General features: G+C 62.9%; 1 protein-coding gene across 5 annotated transcripts in view; it reads left to right on the top strand.

Annotated features, from left to right (window-relative positions):
* GSE1 (Gse1 coiled-coil protein) overlaps positions 1 to 19,213 on the top strand; it is a 97,919-nt gene that overhangs the window by 17,752 nt on the left and 60,954 nt on the right. For all 5 annotated transcript variants that reach the window (XM_033069740.1, XM_033069738.1, XM_033069739.1 and 2 more), the window contains exon 2: positions 15,106 to 15,268. In XM_033069740.1, the coding sequence (XP_032925631.1) occupies positions 15,106 to 15,268 (163 nt within the window). The remainder of the gene's footprint in view (positions 1 to 15,105; positions 15,269 to 19,213) is intronic.

Genomic DNA, 19,213 nt, shown 5'->3' with positions numbered 1-19,213 from the left:
GCCAGCAATGCATTAATGCTGCCTGACGCTAGAGCGCACCACGAGCATGTCGTGACATCCTCCCGGGGACACGGCTCCCAGCAGGGCCACCTGCCCTGGCCACCCTGCCCTGACCCCGCTGGGGACCCCGGCTGGCCTTGGTGGCCGCAGGGGATATGGATGGGTGTGAGGGATGGGAATGATGGAGGGAGTGGGAAGGGTGGAGAGTTGTGGCACCCCAAAAAACCCCCCTGCCATGCCAGCCTGGCTACTGTCACCTCTAGGGGATTGGGAGGAGGGCAGGGAGTGTCTGGCTCCCAATTAGCTGCACTTTTTAATGATGCTGCAGTTGGTTTAGGGAATGTGTCCCCCCCGCTCAGGGAGGAGAAGCTGATCCTAAACCTCCTGTCCTCCCATCCCAGCACCCAAAGGCTGAGGAATATCCTCCCTCTGGGCATGAAGGGACCTCCCAGCCACAAAATTCCCCTGTGTGAGGGGTGCCAGGCTGCTTTGGTGACTTCACTCCAACTCCTGCTTTCCCTGGAGCCACCTCCCAGTGCAGCACCAGCTGGGCCCATCCCTCTGTCCCCTTCCCAACACCTTCTGGGAATCCCACAGCAAATCCCACCGTGGTTTGCAGAGAGGGCTGGGCACTCCAGTGCCACCATGGGGATGATGTTCCTGGTGTCCCTGAGTGCTGGGGCAGGTTGGAGGTCACGCTTCCTCGTCCTCCTACGTGCCTGTCTCCTTCCTGCCTCTCCTCCTGGCTTCTCCTTTTTTTGTTTCCCCCTCTTGGAGCAGCTGTTCTCTAATAAGCTGTTAATGATGATACAGTAAGTAGGAGCGGAGAGTCCTGCGGGAGCTGCCACGATTTGTGTAATTGGCCTCAGAGGAGACAGAAGTATCTAATATTTACATGCCGGTATTAGTCCCCTGGGAGCCTGTCTGGGCTGGCACGGGAGGCAGCTCCCAGCCCCAACCTGTCTGCTCCCAGCTGATGGATCCTCACATCTCAAATGGATGGGAGCTGCCAGCTGGGAATGGGGGGATCCCCCCCAAAAAAAGCTGGGGAGGGCTGAGCATCCCCACAACTCGGCACCCAGTTATTTGTGAGAGCAGCAGGGTTGGGCTGAGCTTCCAGAGGGGGATTCTGAGGTTTGGGGAGCCCTGTGCTGGGGTGGGGTGGAGGCAGGAGCTGGGGATGTCCCAGAGTGAGTTTACCAGGGCTTTGACCTGGCTTTTGAGGCACAGACATGTTCCTGAGCTGGCTGGTGCCTGGAGCAAGGAGTGGCAGTAGAGAGGGATGCTCACCATGTGGCCAGCAAGCTCCCTCTGCCCTGTGCCAGTGCCTGGGAGCTGTGCTGGAGCTCCTGGAAGGGCAGGTTTGGAAGCAGAGCTGTCACCGTGCTCCCAGTGGGCTGGGTGAGCCGTGGGGCTGGGCAGGGACTGGTGAAACTGCCCGTGGTGATCCTGCCTGCAGCCACAGGGCCGGAATGGCAGGGAAACTGAGGCACGGCTGGGGAAACTGAGGCACGGCTGGGGAAACTGAGGCACGAAGGGCTGAGGAGCAGCCTGCCCACCCTCCTGCCAGTTCTCTCCCTTTGGGGTCTTGCCCTGTGCTGTAGTGTTGACAGGGTCCCACCAGGGCTGTCCTGCTTCCCTGGGTACCCCCAGGTGTCCCCAGGGCTCTGGGGTTGTCCCCTCCTGCTGGGGGTCGGTCTCTGGTGAGGATTCCCTCGAGCTGAGCTGTTTTGGGATGCTGGGGCTGTGCTCACTCCAGTTCTGCACTCTCAAATCTGCAGAGATCCCCCAAAGGAGAGGGATGGGGACACCAATGCTGAGCAGTGGGTACATCCCCAACCTTTTCCACCCAAATTCCCACTCTCCCATTGCCTTTCCAACCCCCAGTGTGGTGGTCAGTGCCTTCTGCAGGGGGATGTCTCACCTTGTGCCCTCCCCATGCTGAGGGTGCCCTCCAGGGGGGATGAGAGGGATGTGGGGAGGTTCTTTTGTGGGGTACCAGGCTGTTCACCCCGCAGAATCAAAGGCACAGTGTTTTCCAAAGGTTTTCCAAAAGTGGGCAGCTTTGCTTTGGAGGTGGCCTCATCCTGCCCACTGGGGCTGGGAGCCACCAGGAGCTGGGACCTGGGGTTATGTGGGGTCTCCAGGGGGCTGTGGGGTGGAGGTCGCTGAGCCCTGAACTCATGGCAGGGGTGGAGTGGCTTGGCTGGAGTCCTGCGGCTCCACGCTGGTGTCACGGGGGTGAGGAGCTGTTGGTTCTGCTCTTCCCTCATCCCTCCCGCCCTCCTGTCATCCCTCCATCCTTCCCTCTGTCCCTCCTCCATCCCTTTTCGGTTGTCCTCCCTGCTCAGGACGTTGCAGCCTCTCTGTCCCTGGCTTGCTGCCAGCCCTTTCCCACACTCCCTAATCCCGGGCTCCATTCCTGGCTGCTGATGCCCTGGGAGCAGCTGCTGAAATCTCCCCGAGCCAGGGAAACAGGACCTGGCCCTTGACCTCCCGGGGAATCTGGGGGGTGGCAGGTTTGGCGTGGGGACAGCAGGGGTGTCCCCAAGTCCCCTGCTGTGTCAGCCACCCCTTGTCCAGGGCAGAGTGGATGGGTTTATATTGGCACTGGGGAGCAGGGCAGCACCCCTGGGTGCTCGCAGGCTCTCGTGGGGTGCAGGGGGGGCGTTCACAGCCCCTCACACCCCTGTTTTGTGGGTGTTTGGGGAGGAGATCCCCCCCTCCCTCCTTCCCTCCCTCCTGCCTGATCTGTTCAATCTGCTAAGCAGGGGAATAGTGCAGCCGCCATCTGTGAGCCTGCCAATAATGGGATTAACTCCTTCCCCTGGCCGGGCCGAGCCTGACGCTCTTTCTGGCACCCCCTTCCCGGGGTACCCCCTCCCCCGCCTGAGGGGGCAGCCAGCCCGCCAGGACACGTCGGTGCTGATGTTCCAGGGCTGCCTGGGGACAGCCCCAGTTTGCCCTCATGCATGCACTCACCCTCTCCTGCCTCAGTTTCCCCTCTCTTTCCTCTGTGTAACTCTGCCTCAGTTTCCCCCCTCCCACCTCAGTGTCCCTCTCTTGCCTCAATGTCCCCCCGTTCTGCCTCAGTTTCCCCTCCTGCCTAGCAGGGTGGATTTGGGGCATCCCAAAGGGCTCTGTGCGGGAACACGGCCGGGGGAACACGCTGAGCTGTGCCTGAATCCCTCTGCGTGTTTGTGGGTGCCGCTGTTTGAGGCAGAGGAATGCAGGATGCGAGCCCACCCCCCTCCCCCCGGGATGCTGCCCGGGCAGGGATGCAGGGATGCAGGGATGCAGGGATGCAGGGATGCAGGATGCAGGGATGCAGGATTCGAACCTAACCCCTTCCCCCCGGCATGGGGCAGAGGCGACACCGCACGTGGGGGGGTTCAAGGGACCCCCGCCCCCAGCCCTGCAGCTTCCAGCCCTTTTGCCGGGGGCGGGATGCCCCCGCTAATCCTCTTAGGCTGCGCCCCGGAGCAGCTGGCGAGGCTGGCCCGGCCGCTGCCCATCCTCCCTCCCAACAGGTGCCCCCCGGCCCCCTCCCCGCCGGGGCTGGGCGGGGGGCTCGGGGCTCCCCGCAGCAGGCAGCTCCCCCCTTCCCCTTCCCCCGGGGCCGGCCCGGGAGCGCTCATTAATTATCTAATCTTCCCTTTATGTTTAATTTACAGCCCCGCGCGGCTCTGGCCATATGCTGCTTTTGTTGTGTCTGGCTCTTTGTTGTGGCAGGCAGCGGGGGCTGGCGAGACCCCCCCCCCCCCCCAGCCTTTGATCCCCCCTCCCCTCCCAGCGCCACCCTCCAGCCACCCCCGCGGCACGGTGGCGAGCCCCGCGGAGGGGGTAAGTGCCTTTTTCTCGGTTATTAATTTCCCTGACCCCCCCAGCTCAGCACAGCCCCCACCTCCCCCAGCAGTGTGTGTGTGTGTGTGTGTGTGTGTGTGTGTGTGTCCCCCGCCTCTCGCCGCCGGCTCGGGATGTGATCGCGCGTGTGCGTGTGCGCGGCGCTGCCTCCTCCCGCTGCCGCCGCCGGGGTCACCGCGCCGCCCGCACCGCGCCCCGCACCGCGCCCCGCAGGTACGTGCAGGGCAGGCACTGCCTGTGCCCTCCCCTCCGAGCGTCCCCACAACCTTACCTGTACCCCCCTCAACGCACCTTGGTTGTGCCCTGCATCCCATCCCATCCCTGTATCCCATCCCATCCCATCCCATCCCATCCCATCCCATCCCATCCCATCCCATCCCATCCCTGTATCCCATCCCTGTATCCCATCCCTGTATCCCATCCCTGTATCCCATCCCATCCCATCCCTGTATCCCATCCCATCCCATCCCTGTATCCCATCCCATCCCATCCCATCCCATCCCATCCCATCCCTGTATCCCATCCCATCCCTGTACCGCCCATGTCTGTACCCTCTACCCCCGGTCTGCACCTCCCTCATCTCTGCCTCTACCCCCCTCACACTTATACCCCTCCATCCCCATCCTAAATGCCTCCACCCCCTCCTGTATCCTCTTACCCCCCTCTCACCCCTGTCCAGCCCTGAGGTGGGCACCCCACTGACATTGTTGGGGGGATAAACCCTGTACCCCGCTTGACTTATAGCGTGTCCCCCCCAGTTTTTCTGGGTGTGTTTGGGGTCCCTGTTGTGGGTGGCTGTGAGGACACAGTGGGGGGACCCCTGTGGCCCCCTGACCTGTGGCAGGTACTTGGTGGGGGGGGCTTTGTGGAACTTGCTGCAAACTTTGTGTGCTGCTGCCAGGTGCCTTCTGCACTTCATTTTTCTTCTGTGTTGTTTTTTTCTTTTTTAAAGTAGTAAAATGTTTTTTCTGCACCCCAGCAGACCCATACACAGCTCTAATGGGGTGCATGGGGGGGCACCCCAACCCGGGGGCTGCAGCACCCTTGTGGGGTTCAGATCTGGCTCCTGGGGGGCAGCAGGCGAAGGGTTTGGGGCAGAGGCTCTGTCTGTGGGTGATGGGGGACACTGCTGGGGTGCTGAGCTGGGATTTGTCCCCTCAGTGAGACATGCTGGTGGCCTGTGGGGTGGGTTTTGCCAGCCCCAGTAAGGGCAGGGGATGCCCAAACCCGCACCCCGGAGCTCAGAGGGTGGCACGCAGAGGGCTGTGCTTGTGCTGTCTGTCCATCTGTCCATCTGTCCGCACCTCCTGCAGCTGCTGCTGCCTGCTCCCTGCCAGCCCGGGGTGAGGAGGGCGCTGTGGGAGGGAGGGTGCCGAGCTGCCAGCCCACCTTGGCCGGAGGATCCGTGTGCTGGGCCAAGAGCTGGGCTCGGAGCGCTCGGCAGCGCTGTAAGGTCACCGCGACCGCCAGCGGGGTGGCCCTGCCAGGCTGTGCTGGCTCCTGCGTGCCAGGAGCCACGAGGTGGTGGCAGGAGCTGGGCTTGGGGTCACCGAGCCGCTCGCCAGGTGAACAAATCTCCTTTCATGGGCACAGGAGGCTGCTGGCGCTGCAGGCATCCTGCTGCCGGGCATTCCAGGGTCTCTGTTGGACAAGGGACTGCTTGTCCCCAAGGGGATGCAGTGGCTTGGGGATCCTAGAGGTGGGATGTGGCAGCAGGGGACACCTCCTGGTGTGGGTGATGACGTGGGGGTGGCACTGGATGACCAAGGCATCTGTCCTGGCAGCAGAGAGGGAAACAGAGTGGACACCACCAGCGCTCCTCGTCCTTGCATGTGGGGCTGGCTGTCCCCATGCAGCCCTGTGTGCCATCAGGGTGACTGGACTGTCCCTTTTTGGTGTTGTTTTCTGCCCACCAGGTGTGGGGAGCTGAGAAGGGGTCATGCCACCGTGCCAGGTGGCCCGTGCTGCCATGTGGCCATGCTTGTCCCCACACAAGTCCCAGCCCCACACCGGGAGTCCCTTCCCAAATCAGTCACCACAGCTCTGTGTCACGGCCAGTTCTCACTGCGTGTCACAAGGAGCCACAACACGAGGCTGGGGTCCCCCCCAGTGCCAGCCCACCCCCTGCCTGTGCCCCACCATCCCTCCCAGCTGGGGAAACTGAGGCAGTGGGGCAGGAGGCGGCTTGCCCAAGGGACCCAGTGCCAGGGCTGGGGAGAGCAAACAGGATTCTTGGCACGGGCTGGCAGTGCCTGCAGGCCATGCTTGCTCTTTGCTGGGAGTGCAGTTTCACTGCTGTTTTTCACCCCAGCTCTGGCTCCCTGGGGGCTGTGCCTCTGTCCCCACAGGTGACACCCCCTCACCTTGGCGCTGGTGAAGGGGGCAATTGTTCCACGGGGGTGGCCAGTGCCCAGCGCTGTGTGTGGCAGGGCTGGCACGGAGAGCAGCTTGGCCTTGGCCCCCTGCCCGTTGCCATGCCCTTTTCCAGAGGCAGCTGCCTGTGGGCATGGCTTGGCAGCTGTCCCTGCTGCGGGCTCGGCCGGGGCAGGACCCTGGGCCACCGGGTCACCTCTGTGCAGGGTTGCAACACGCGGGGCCACCGCTGTCATGGCTTTGCAGTTCTCAGCTCCACTCGGGTTTCTGTGCCAGAAAGCAGAGGAGGGGATGAGCAAGGAGCCAGATCTCCCCGAAAAGTCCCTCTGGACAGGCGCCCAGTGGTGTCACCCCTTGTAGGAGCGATGTGTCAGCTCTGAAAGCCCCTGGTTTTCCACCTTGGAGCTGTGTGCACTTCCTGGGCACACTGGAGCCCTCGGGGTGGTGACATTCCCTGGTCCATGCTTGGTTCCGTGCATCCCTCCCCTCCCAGCTCGCTTGCCAGCTAATGGCGCGGCTTATTCCTATGGCTTTTTAAGTGCTTAATGGCGCGCGGGGCTAATGATGCAGCTCCCTCTGTTCCTGCCGCCTGGATGGATGGATGGATGGATGGATGGATGGATGGATGGATGGAGGGATGGATGGTGTCGGATGGAGCTACCCGAACCTCCAGGAAGGGGGACAGGGACGAGGAGGGGCCCAGGCGGTGCCCCGTGGAGCTGGGGTTGGGAGCGGGCGTCCGCCTGCCTCTCCTCCCTCCCCCTGCGCGGCTGCTCGGAGCAGTAATGTCACCATAAACGATATTTATCACGAGGTGATAAAAATCTATTTCCAGCGACCTCTTGGAAATGGCCCTCATAAAACCAGGCAGCAGACGGAGGCAGGAGGCAGACAGCGGGGAGGGGGCACGGGCAGGGAAATGGCTGTAATCAGCCACGGAGCACAGGCTGGATCTGCCGGGGAGCCGGCCCTGCCATTCCCGACCCCGGCAAATTGATGGCAGCCGTCAAGGCCAGAGGGCTGCCCGGGCACAGCTGGGAGGATGCTCGGGCATCCCAGGCTTTGAGCGTCCTGGGATGCAGCATCCAGGCTGTGAAGGGATATTTTGTCCTTAGGTGAGCAGTACAGGGGGGTTCTGTCCATCCTTGGGCATTCCCAAAGTGACAGCTGAGGGGTGCTGGGCTGGAGCTGGTCCTGGAGCAGCAGTGGGAGGGGATGCTGAGTTGCCAGCTTTCCTCCAGTGTTCCCAGCCATGGGGATTGCCCCCTCCACTGTCAGGCACTGCTGGGTTACCCCAGTGCCTCCTGTGTCCCTCCTGGGGGGCACCAGAGCCCCCCCAGCTCCATCCCTTCAGTGCCAATGGCCAGGTGCTGATTCAGCATCCCAACACTAATTACTGAGCCCATAGTGGATCCTGGCTGTAAATTCTCCATCAGGGCTGGGTGCTGGAAAACCTTCCTGGCTCCTTTCCCTGCTGAGCTGAGCAGGGACTTGTGATCCCATTGGGGGTCCTGAGCTGGCAGGAGGTGTCTCATCCTCCCCACCCAGCTTTGGGGCTCCCTGCCCCCCAGGAATCCATCCTCCCTGCCAGAGGTCATTCCTGGCTGTGTGATGCTCAGCCCAGCTTTGTCCCCACTGGCACTAGGGACAGCTTGGGTGACCCCATGTCCCTGCTGCACCCCAGGTGATGCTGCTGGTCTGGGGACTTTGCCAGGCTGAGGGGACACCTGGGCCACCTTTTTGGGGCTGCCCAAATTTCCTCCTAAAAACGGGGACAGTGCAGGACCCCCCTTGCTGTCCCCTGGGCAAGGAGATTGTGAGGGAAAACAGCTCCCAGCTGCAGGGTCTAATCTGCTGCCCTGATGAAGAGACATTAATCACTTAAAGTAATTAACTACGTGGGGCATTGGCTGGAGTCCCCTACGTGCCTGGGTGTCCCCTGCCTGGGGTGGCTGCCTTGGGGGGACACGGGCTGGGCATGGTTCCTCATGGGGACAGCAAGGACGATGGGGACACCCAGGAGGATGGGAACAGAGCCTCCAGATCCCCATGGAGGGACGTGGTGCCACTCAGGGACTCGATGCCACCGCGGGGCTCTGCGCCCGCCTGGGGCGCGCGGTGACACGGCGGGGTGTGTGTGGCAGGTATTATCCTGCATTAAAGTTTCCCCTTGCAGATGGTTCACATTTAATCTGTGGCTTAAGGCAGCGCCGGACCTGGCGGTAAGTCCGTCTTTAGATGGCAGGAGGGAGCCGGGAACGGGCGCTAAGCTGCCCGCGGGATGGAGAAGGGGGACACGGCGGATTGAGGGACACGGATTGAGGCTTTAATGCCATCGTGCCGCGGGCTGATCGCCCAGCCGGAGCGTGGCCCTCGCTGGGATTGCGGTGTCCCCTCCCCCAAGAGGGATGGGGACCCCCAGATGTGTCCCCTCACCCAGCACCTGGCAGCTCCTCCCTGCCTCAGTTTACCCCTGAGCACGCGGGGGTTGGCAGTGTGGGAATGTCCCGAAAACATGAGCCGCTGTGGGGTGGGTGGGGTTTTCCGGAGTGAAAAGCCCCTTGTGGCAGCCTCTGGTTCCCATGACAGGTATTTATGGTGGCGGGGAGGGGACACTGGTCACAGACTGCCCGGCAGCTCTGGAGCTGGAGGTGGGTGAGCTGTGCTGGCTTGTGGAGTCCCTGAGATGGGGATGGGGAGCAGGGGCTGGGGCTGAGCAGCTGCATGTCCTGTGGGATCTCAGCAGGATTTGGGTGGCAGACACAGAGCTGCATCCCTCCCATCCCAGCTTTGGGCCCTGTGGTCTCAGGAGGACCTAGAGCCAGGGCTGGGGTGTGGTGACAGGAGGAGGTGGGAGCTGCAGGGACATCTGAGGCCAGGGAGTGACTGTCCCAGCCAGAGCAGTTTGTGTCAGTGTGGAACGGCAGCACTGCAGCTGTTAACTCTGGAGTCTAATGATGACAGCGGAGGCTCTGTGCTGCACAACCTTGAGGAAATCCTTGCGGAATTGAAAAGGCTGATTGTTCCCTGCAGGGCCGGGACCACGAGTGGCAGTGCTGCTGCCAGCCCTGCTGTGGGATGCTCACATCCTCCTCTGCCTCAGTTTCCCTGCCTTGAAAGGAGGCTGAAGGGAGCATTCCCCAGCCTGGCAGGGACTGGCAAACACGAGCTGGGAATGTGTGTCCCCATGGTGGGACAGGGACCGAGCAGGATGCAGATCCCATCCTGCCCAACCAGCCTGGTGCTGGGCTGATGGAAGGATGAGCACGGGGGGAATTCTGTGTGCACCTGGGGTGGAGGTTCTGACATCCCACCAGGCACATCTCTTCCCACCACCTGGAGAAACTGAGGCACGGGAGGTGACACGGCGTGGCCAGGGCTGTCGGAGCAGCGAGCAGCCGCCGATCCCCACGCCCAGAGCCCCAGAAGAGCTCCAGGAAAAGCCAGGAGCGGGCGGCTGCGTGCCCCCCGCCTCCCCCTCCATCACCTCCCTGTTCGCTGGCGAACAAATGTCTGTTCTTGCAAAAAAAAGAAGTGACAGGGGTCGGCGCAGCGCTTTCCACATGACCTGCCCGGGAACAGAGGACGTCTTTGTTAATCCAGCGAGCTGTCAGTTCAGCCTCTTCACAAAAGGCATAAACCACTTATTGCTGCTCTCACCCCTGACCCCGGATCCGCCTGCGCGCCCTGCATTGTGCCGTCTCGAGGAAGCTGGCAAACAATTTCGGCTCCGGCTCCCCCTCCCCGCCGGCGGCTGCACGCGGGGGCCGCCGCTTGCCCTGCCAGCGTGGGGAGCCGCTGCGGGGGACCCCCCTAAACACACACACACACACACACATATACACACACACAGCACCTCCCCCGGCCGCATCTGCGCGCCCGCCGCCTCGCCTGGCAGCTGCTGCGAGGGGATGGGGGCTGCCACAAAGGGAGCACCTCCCTCCCTCCATCCCTGCATCCCTCCATCCCTGCAGCCGTGCCTCCCACAGGCTCTGGAGAGGAGGTGCTGGGTGCTGCACCCCGTGGCCTCCTGGCCGAAACCCCTTAATGAGAGGGGACAAAAGCTCCTTAGGGTCCCTGGCTGGGACAGGCTGGGACGGCAGCTTTAGCCAAAGCCGCTTATGGCCCGGCACAAAGCTGCCAGGAACAGCCCAGCTCCATGGACTGGCGTGGATGGGGTGATGCTTGTGCCCCGCCAGCCTCAGGGTGCCCGGGGGGTCACACGGGGTGACAGCCGGGGAAAGGGGCTGAGCACGTGCCGCTGGCCCTGTCCCCTTGTCCCCAGCACCCGGACCCCGCGGCGGGGCCGGTGTGCGCTGGAGCAATTAGATGCAGTCACTTTGGGGCTATATATAACCCAAATTGCTGCCTGCAGCTCGTTAGCTGCTGTCAGAGCCGCTGCGGCCGCGGCGCTGAGGTGGTGTCGCCAAAGGGTGGGGGGGGGGGAAATGGAGAGTGATGCTGGTCCCTGGGGATGGGGCATGAGGGGGGCTGTGGTCATGCTGAGGTGGGGATGGGGTCCTGGGGGGATGTGCTTCACCCCGTGTGTTGCACCAGCTTCTGCTCCGTGTGGTGTAGGGTGGCACAGTGACACATGGGGGTCACAGCCAGGCCTGTCCCCTGCCCGCTGTTCCCAGGGCTCGTGGCACAGCCTGGGTGAGTGTGCTGGGCACGGGGGGCTGCTGGTGCATCCCTTACCCATGCCAGCAGCGTTTCCAGCCTCGTCTGCCCTTGTGGCATCCAGCCTGACCACAGTCTCCAGCCCCTTCCAGCCATGCCAGTTCCCGCCTGGGCTCGCCGCACGTCGCGGCTCTGCCGGCACACACCGGCCCCCGCGCCGGCACCTCGGGCTGTCTGGGGGCAGCTGCGAGATGAGTGCGAACATATTGTGTGGGCTCCTGGAGCAGGCGTCACGGTGTCGCTGCTGGAGAGCGAGCGGGAACCGCAGCCCTGCCGTGACAAACGGCTCCGGCACAGCCGCAGCCGTGCCCACGCGGGCGCCGCGGCACAGCCGGCACCACCGCTGCTGCACCAGGACGTGGAGTGGGGATCCGGGTGGGCACTGATGCTCATGGGCAGACCCTCGGTGCACAGTGTCACCTGCCACCACGGAGAGCCATCCCTCCAGCTGTATTTATTTCCTGGGGGGCCACATCCCCATCTTGGGAAGGGTTAACGGCGCTGTGTCTCAGTCTGGAGCCTTTTGTTTCTTTCCTTTTTTTTTTTTTTTTCCCCTTCCCCTCTTTAATGAGGAGTTAGCACAGCTGTAATTGTAGGTTCCAACTTTCTGCCAGCAAACACGGCTGAGAAACTTTAAATACAGTGGAGATGCATGGACCCAGCCACCACCCCTCCCGTGGGCACCCGTCAGGGCCAAGTCACACCACTTGCAGGGACCCCAGCTCCCCAGGGGCACCCCAGCCTGCTCTTGTGGGAAAACGCTCTGTTTTCAGGCTGCTGGGACAAGGATGAGAAGGGCAGAGGCTTCCTGGAGGGAAGAGCAGCTGGAACCGTCTGGGGGAACACACGGCAGGGGCTGTGCTCTGATAAAAGCCCCAGCAGGAGCCGGGGGGCTCGAGGGCCTCAGCGACAAAGGGAACTGGGGGGAGCCTGCTCCTGCAGCCCTCAGCACTCCAAAAACACCTTTTATCCCGAGCGCCGCCTCCCAGGCCTGGGGGGAGCCGGGGACAGCGAGGGCTTGTGTCCCCCAGGCCTCACAGCCAGCTCTCTGCATCCCCTGGGAAGTGCAGGATGCGGCCCCTCGGTGCTGGGCGTTCTCCTCACCTCATCCCTCGCTCACTCACGGGAACTGGCACCGACGCTGTGCCAAACCCCGGTGCGGCTGTGCCAAACCCCGGTGCGGCTGTGCCGCTGCTCGCCGGGCTCCGTGCCCGCCGCCTCGCCGGGGTGATGCCAGCCAAGAGCCAAAGATTGCATCCACCCCCGGTGCCCTGGCTGCTGGCAGCGCAGGGGTTTTCCGGGGTGCTGCCACCCGGGAGGGTGGAGGTTGGGGTGGCGCAGCGGGGGCTTTGCCGTGCCCGCGGCATTCCCGTGGGCGGCGTTTCCGTGGGCGGCATTGGCGCTGCGCACGCTGCAGCCCGTCCCGGCAGCAGGGGAGGGGGAATGGGGAAGCCACGTTTTTGGGTGTCCCGAAGGCACAGGAAGTGTGCTGGCATGGCCTCCTGCCCTCTGCTTTCCCACTCCACCACTGCCAACCCAAAGCTGGGGGCAGAGCTGGGAGCTGTGGCAGGTGTTCAGCCCAGTGATGGCAGCAGAAGGAACGTGCCCTTGGTGGGGAGGGACACACTGGGGACACTGGGAACACTGGATGTGGGGGCACCATCCCCTGCCCTTAGTGCCATTCTGTCCACAGATTGCCACTCTGCCTGCCCTGGGCACCACACTGAGAGCAGGGGTGGCACCATGCTGGTGACACGGCTGATGTGGGGTCTGGCAGTGCCACTCTGCACTGTCCCTGGAGGCCACCAGCTCAGTTGTGACCCCTCTCAAGCTGCCCATGTCCCTTATACCTTGCTGGGACAGATACCACCCGGGAGTGTGGTGCCATGGGGCCACCCCTGCCAGCTCTGGTTCCTGGTGGTTTTGTCACTTGTGGAGCTGATCTGTGTGCCAGCTCCGTTCTTCCTGTGCTCACATCACATAACGATGTCACATTGCTGTCACCTCACTGCACACCTGCCCCTGACCTGGATGTGCCTGAGGCTGTGCCCTGTGTCCCCAGTCCCTGTTGTGGATGTCCTGGGAGCTGTTTCAGGCTTTTCCATCTGCATGTCAGGAGCAGGCCGGCCTCAGCTCAGCACCTTTCAGCAGGCACAGATCCTGGTCCCCTCTCTCCACCCCTGGAAAGATGTGGGATAAGCATTTCCCAGAGGCAGGAGGAGCTGAGCTTCATCCCAGTGGGACATGGAGGATCTGCCAGCTCTCCCCTCAAATTTCAGCGCTTGGTGGCAGAGCACCCTTTCCCTCCCAGCCTCTTCCCAAGCACCTCAGGGTGCTGCTTAGCAAATTAGCACCCAAATCAACCTGCTCACCTCTAATTGGGGGTGAGTCTTTGAGGACATGGCTGGGGAGGAAGGCCCCCGCTCCGAGGGGCTGCTGCCATGCTTTATCTGGGTGGACAGATCCCTCCTAATTGAGCAGATATTCCGTGTTCGCAAACAGATGGCTCCTTTGCATCAATTATTCCTTATCTGTGTAACCGGGGATGATTTGCTGACAGATAGGGCTGAGTGAAGTTAAAGCAAGGAGGCGGCCGGTGCTCTGTGCGGAGCCTGGGGGTCCCAGGGGACACGGGTGGTGAGGGGGGGTGGGATCCTGGCTGCCCTTGGGCAGGTGGGACCCATCTCTGGTGCCTTGGCATCACAGCATCCCCTGGCAGGAAAATCGAGGGAGTGGGGGCTGCTGGTGCTGTTTGGATGATGGGTGGGTTGAGGGGTGGGTTGGGGCGTGGGAGACTCCTTGGGGAGCAGGAGGATGCCAGCCTTGACCCAGCTGTCACCTTCCCCACCAAGACCCTGGTCTGGCAGTTCCCAGTTGTGTCTTGCCCAATGCTGCTGTGACACATGATGGGGAGTGATTAATGCTAATTAATGATTAGTTGCTCCGGGTATCAAAGCGCTCCTCCAGCCTTTTCCCATGCCCACAGGTAGGGGATTGCTGCCTGCTGCTGCCGGTGGCATTGTCCTGGGAGGAGGAGCAGTGGCACGGCCTCCCCTCTGGGACATCCCTGCCACCTCTAGGGATCCCACACCAAGCTGTCAGGGATGGGGACTGATCCCTGGGCTTGTCCCCTGCCCGCTGTGAAAGTCACCTTCTGTTAATCACTGGGAAGGAGAAGAGCATCCCGCCATCACTGGGGCAGCCAGTGGCACCCCGCCAGTTGGAGCTGGGACGTGGTGGCACTCGAGGACTCACAGGATGTGCCAAGCGCTCGTGGTTGTGCGGCGCTGCCATATGGATTCCATAAATTAAACCTTTCCAGGAAGCAAACGGTAAATTTATACGTCCGCTGGTGTGCGTGGCTCATTGAGTCTAAGGGCTTCCCTGCAAAGCATCAGCCGACCATCCATCTCCGTGTTTATAGGAGTGATCCCGAGGAAAACAGGATCGGCATAAAACCCTCACCATGGCCCTGATGTCCCCAAATCAGGGGCACGGTGTCCCCTGTGGATGTCACAGGGGGAGGTCACCTACACCCCACTGTACCTGGGGTGGGTCCAGCATCCCGTGAGCCTGGGCTGTGCGTGTGTCCTTCCCAGGGTGGCACAGTGCTGGGATGAGCGTGGTGTCACTGGCTGTTGCTTTATTAAAGCTAAACAGGAGCGGTGACAGCCCAAGCTGTGTGCCTGGGCAGGAGGGTGACAGCTACAACAAACCCGGAGCCACAGCAGCACCCGGGGGTCGAGGAGGGGGGACTGTCCCCAAACAAGGCACAGCAGGAATGCCATCCCCATCCCAGCAGCACGTTTCCCTCGCCCGCCTGGCAGGGAAGGCGATGGGGGGTTGTTGATCTCGAGTAAACACTGCCCGGTTGAGTAATCGGGAGCTGCCTAACCGGCCAGCTGCCGCCGGCGGGCGAGGGGACGCCGCTTTGATTCATGTCCTCACCCCCCCTGCAGCCTTTCTTGTCTGGCTGTGCTGGGAGCCATCGGCCGGATCCAGCTGTAGCCCTGTGGCGCTGGCTGGCGTGCGGCTCCCGCGCTGGCCACGTGCACCGGCCGGCAGGAAAACAAAAGCATCTTGTGTCTGTGCCCCCCAAACCCCACCCCGTGCCCCCCACCCGTGCTGGTGCTGCTTCAACCAGGAGAGGCAACGGCGCTGAGTGTCTGTCCTGCTTTTCTCTTCCAGGCGTCCTCTTCGTCCCTGGAGACAGCCACCACCAAGCCTGCGGCCGGCGAGTCCCGGCACCGAGTGGCCAGCGCTGGGGAGAGCCCGGGAACGGGCAGCACCGTCCCGGACATCGGCCAGCGGACGCCTTTGGATGCGGAGGGTGCGGACGCTGGAGCCACAAGTAGGTGATGCGGGGGGATACTGGAGGGTACAAGGCTGCCATTCCCAAGGGATGTCCCCTGTCCCACTGTGGGGTGGCCATCAGCCCGATGTGCTGCTTGGGACTCCTGGTGAAGGCTCACTCCCAGTGGCTTGGGGTTGGGATCCAACACCAAGGTGACCCCAACAGCACCGCAGTCCCTGCCCGCCATCCCCGGGGCCGTGAGTCAGGCCGTGGGCGCCAAGGAGAGCCGCGGTGTTGGGCTGGCTGTGCTGGGGAGCTGGGGGGCCCCCGGGGCTGGGATGGACCGCGGCTCCAGGGACTCGGCCGCCCTGTCCGTCAGGAGCAGCAGCATTTTTAGGAGAGGTATCATGCGTGCTTCCCGCCTGCCGCCTCCCTGGCCCGGCTTGTTTGCCAGCCCTTCCCGGCGGGCGCGCCGGGCCGTGCTGTGCTGGCCCATGCCAGGCTCCTTTGATCCGGTAACAACCGCCGATGCCGGTTCCTGGCGTTGGGCTGGGAAGAGTCAGGAACCGCAAGGTGCAGCGGGCAGGAAGCTGGGGCAGGCAGGGAGAGCCTGCAGGGCCAGGGGGCCGCTTGGGGGTGGGGATTGGTGACCCCTCACATTCCCTGAGAAGGATATTTCTCAGGAATGCAGCGGCCCATGTCACCCATCGATCAGCCCCACAGGGGTTTGGCTGTGGTTTGGGGACCCCGCAAGGCGCTGTGTCCCCAAGGGGGGGGAGGGCAGGATGCATTTACAAGCTGCTCACAGCCCAGCCGGCAGTGGTGGGGAGGCAAGCTGGGAGCCGTGGCCTGGAACGGGCCCGCTGGAGTCAGCCCGGGATTTATTACCCTGCCAGTGGCTGCCGGGCAAAGGTGACAGTGACTAATGGCTTGTTACACGCCTGCCACATCTCATCTGCGCACCGCGTCCGGCTGCTGCGCTCCCAGCCCTGCTGTGCGGGCAGCCTGCGCTGTGTCCCTTCCCGGGGGGGACACAGGGGTGACCCCCCCCTCTGCCCCTGGCCAGAGAGGGTGACAATGACATCTGGACAGCTTGGCATGGGATCTGTCCCCATGCTGAGTGTGGAGACCCACACTGTCAGCGTTCCCCGTGAGCCAGGCTGGCATCTGTGGGAGCACCTCCGTATCTTGGGGGTGGTGACACATGCCAGGGTGTCCTGGGGAGCTTCATGTGACACACGGGACTTCCCAGTGCACAAAACCCCTTTGTGGTTGCCAAACCATGAGCCACAGCTCTGCCAGCACGGTGTCAATCCCATGGCAGGGTGGCTGGGCTGGGACGCCGAGGGGATCCTGCCTGCGTGTCCGGATGGATGCTGACGGAACCACAAATGCATTCACCAGGAAAATTAAAAAATTAACAGGCATTGGCTCGCTCTAGATTAGTAAAGGCAGGAGATAAAAGCGGCTCTTTATACCTTGTGAGAATTGCTGATAAGGGCATTTGTTCCTCTGTATTCTTTAAAAAGAATGCAATAAAAATTTAAAATAGAACGGGAAAAGGGAGTTGGGGGGGGGGAAAGCACGAGGAGGGTGGGGGGGGAAGCACGAGGAGGGCTGGGGGGGTGGCGGGCAGCAGAGGCACCGCGGCAGCACCGGCGTGGCGGGCACTGGGGCCTCTTGGAGGAAGAGGAGGAGGAGGATGGAGGGGATGCAGAGGTGAGGGTGAGCTGGGAAGGGATTTGGGGCTCTGTGTGTGCGTGTGGTGCTGTGGCAGTTTGTTTGGGGATGGCAGGGTGTCCCTGTCATGGCCTCTCCTCCTGCAGAGATGCCAGTTCATGGCTGGCAGTGCCAGGATGAGATTCCTCACTGGAGCCTCCTTCCTGCCCGAGGGAGGTGGGGGTCCGGCTGTCCGAGCCAGCTGAGCCTGTCTGGCACGTGGAACCGACTGGTGTGGCCGGTGAATGATGGGCAACTTCCTCCTGTGCGAGTGGGCTGAGCCCCACCCCACTCGTGTCACTGTGTCCCCAAGCCCAGGTGATGGTGGGGTGGCACAGGGGTGACCCCCACCATCCCCACCTGGGAGGGACAGTGATGTTCCCTCTCCCACGCCTGGTGCAGGGGGTGCCTGGGGATTTTGGAGTGCCCCGAGGGGGCTGCCCTGGGACCACCCCTTATTTCTGCAGGGTCTGGGCTCAGGACCACCCTGTGTGCTCACTGTGCTCAGCACCCCTGACCCCCAGGGTATCTTGGAGCAGTTTTGGGGTGGGGGTCACAGTCCTGGATCCCCACCCCAACCCCTTAACCCCATCAGTACCTGGCACATCCATCCCCCTATATCTACATTTGGGGAAGGGATCACCTATCCATACCCAGCACTGACACCCCCATCACCCTAATCCTTAACCCCCCGCACTGTGCGAACCCCGCTAAATTAGGGGGGTGGTCCCAGGTGGGCTGTTCCTCCCCTAGCCCAGCATCCCCGTTTTGGAGCCCCCCGTGTTTCGCCGCCGGTGCCCGCCGCCCCCGCCGCCCTGCCCTGCCCTGCCCGGCCCGGCCCCCGGTGAGTCACGCTCCAGCCGTGCGGCTCTCGGGGCGGCGGGCGGGCGCCGAGGGAAGCAGGAAGCGGCGGGGGAAGGCTCGGCACGGCTTAGCTCGGCTCGGCTCCGCTCCGCTCCCTCCGGCGCTGCCCATGGAGGAGCGCAGCCCCCGTTGGACGGCGCGGCCCGCGGGTGAGTGACCCCCCCCTCCCCACCATGGGGACCCCCCTATCAGCGCCGTGGGGAGGGGGCAGCGGGATTCCCCCTCCCCTCCCCGGGTGGGAGTTGTGCTGGAGGGGTGGGATAGGGCTGGTGTGATCCCGCCTCTCGCAATTCCCCCTCCCCAGACCCTCTGCTGGTCAGCCGGGGGTGGGGGGACACTGTGGTTTGGGGGACAGAGGTCACCCTGGGGCTGAGAGAGATGGTGGTGTGGGGGATGGAGGTCACCCTGGGATTTGGGGGCAGTGTTGTTTGGTGAATGGAGGTCACCCTGGTGTTGGGGGACCTCATGGTCTAAGGGGCAAGAGGTCGCCTTGTGTTTAGGGGAACCTATGGTATGGGGGATGGAGGTCACCGTGGGTTGGGGAACCCCGTTGTAAGGGGAACAGAGGTCACCCTGGGTCTGGAGGAGCCCGTGTTCTGGGAGACCAAGGTCACCCTGGGGTTGGGGGTCCCTGTGATGTGGGGGACAGAGGTCACCTTGCAGTTGGGGGACCCCATCATGTGCAGACTGATGTCACCCCAGAGCTGGGGCGCCCCATGACATAGAGGGTGGTGGTCACCCTGAGCTTTTGGGGGACACTGTTGTTTCGGGGATGGAGGTCACCCCGAGGCAGGGGGACCCTGTGGCCTGGAGCATGGAGGTTGCCTTTGGCTGGATGCCCCTGTTTTGTGAGGAGTGGAGGTCACCCTGGTGGAGGGGTACCCCATCATGGTGGGGACAGAGGTCACCCCGAGCTTCAGGTGCCCTGTGGTGTTGTGGACAGAGGTCACCCTGGCCTTGGGGAACCCCATGGTGTGGAAAATAGAGGTTGCTTTGGAGCTGAGGATCCACCTGGGGAATGTTGTGGGGACATGAGACCCTCTGGGTTCTGTGCCCTCAAGGTCTGGGGCCAGCTGAGTGCTCATTCCCAATGACCCACATTCCAGAGAGACCCTTGGGGTCATTTCCCATGGCTGGCAGGGCACCCCCTGGCCCTGACCTTGACCCTTCTCCTTGCTTTGCTGCCTGTCCCTCTCTCGATTTACAGGGTGCAGTATGGGGCTGTGCCTCAGTTTACCCACCCTCCAAAGCTGCATATCCAAATTTCTGGACACCCAGGACCGCTGGAGCTGGGGAGGGACTGTGTTGCTGATTGAGCTGGACACGGAGAGCCTGGGCACCGCACCCTGTGCCAGGGTGATGCCACGGCCCCGGTGTCTCGCCTGCCTCCGCCTTTATTGCCCTGCTCCATCCTGGCTC

The sequence above is a fragment of the Catharus ustulatus genome, chromosome 11, assembly GCF_009819885.2.
Source record: "Catharus ustulatus isolate bCatUst1 chromosome 11, bCatUst1.pri.v2, whole genome shotgun sequence".
In the NCBI taxonomy this organism is placed as follows: Eukaryota; Metazoa; Chordata; class Aves; order Passeriformes; family Turdidae; genus Catharus; species Catharus ustulatus.
Note: the sequence above shows the minus strand (reverse complement) of the source record. Positions and strands in the feature narration are given on the sequence as shown.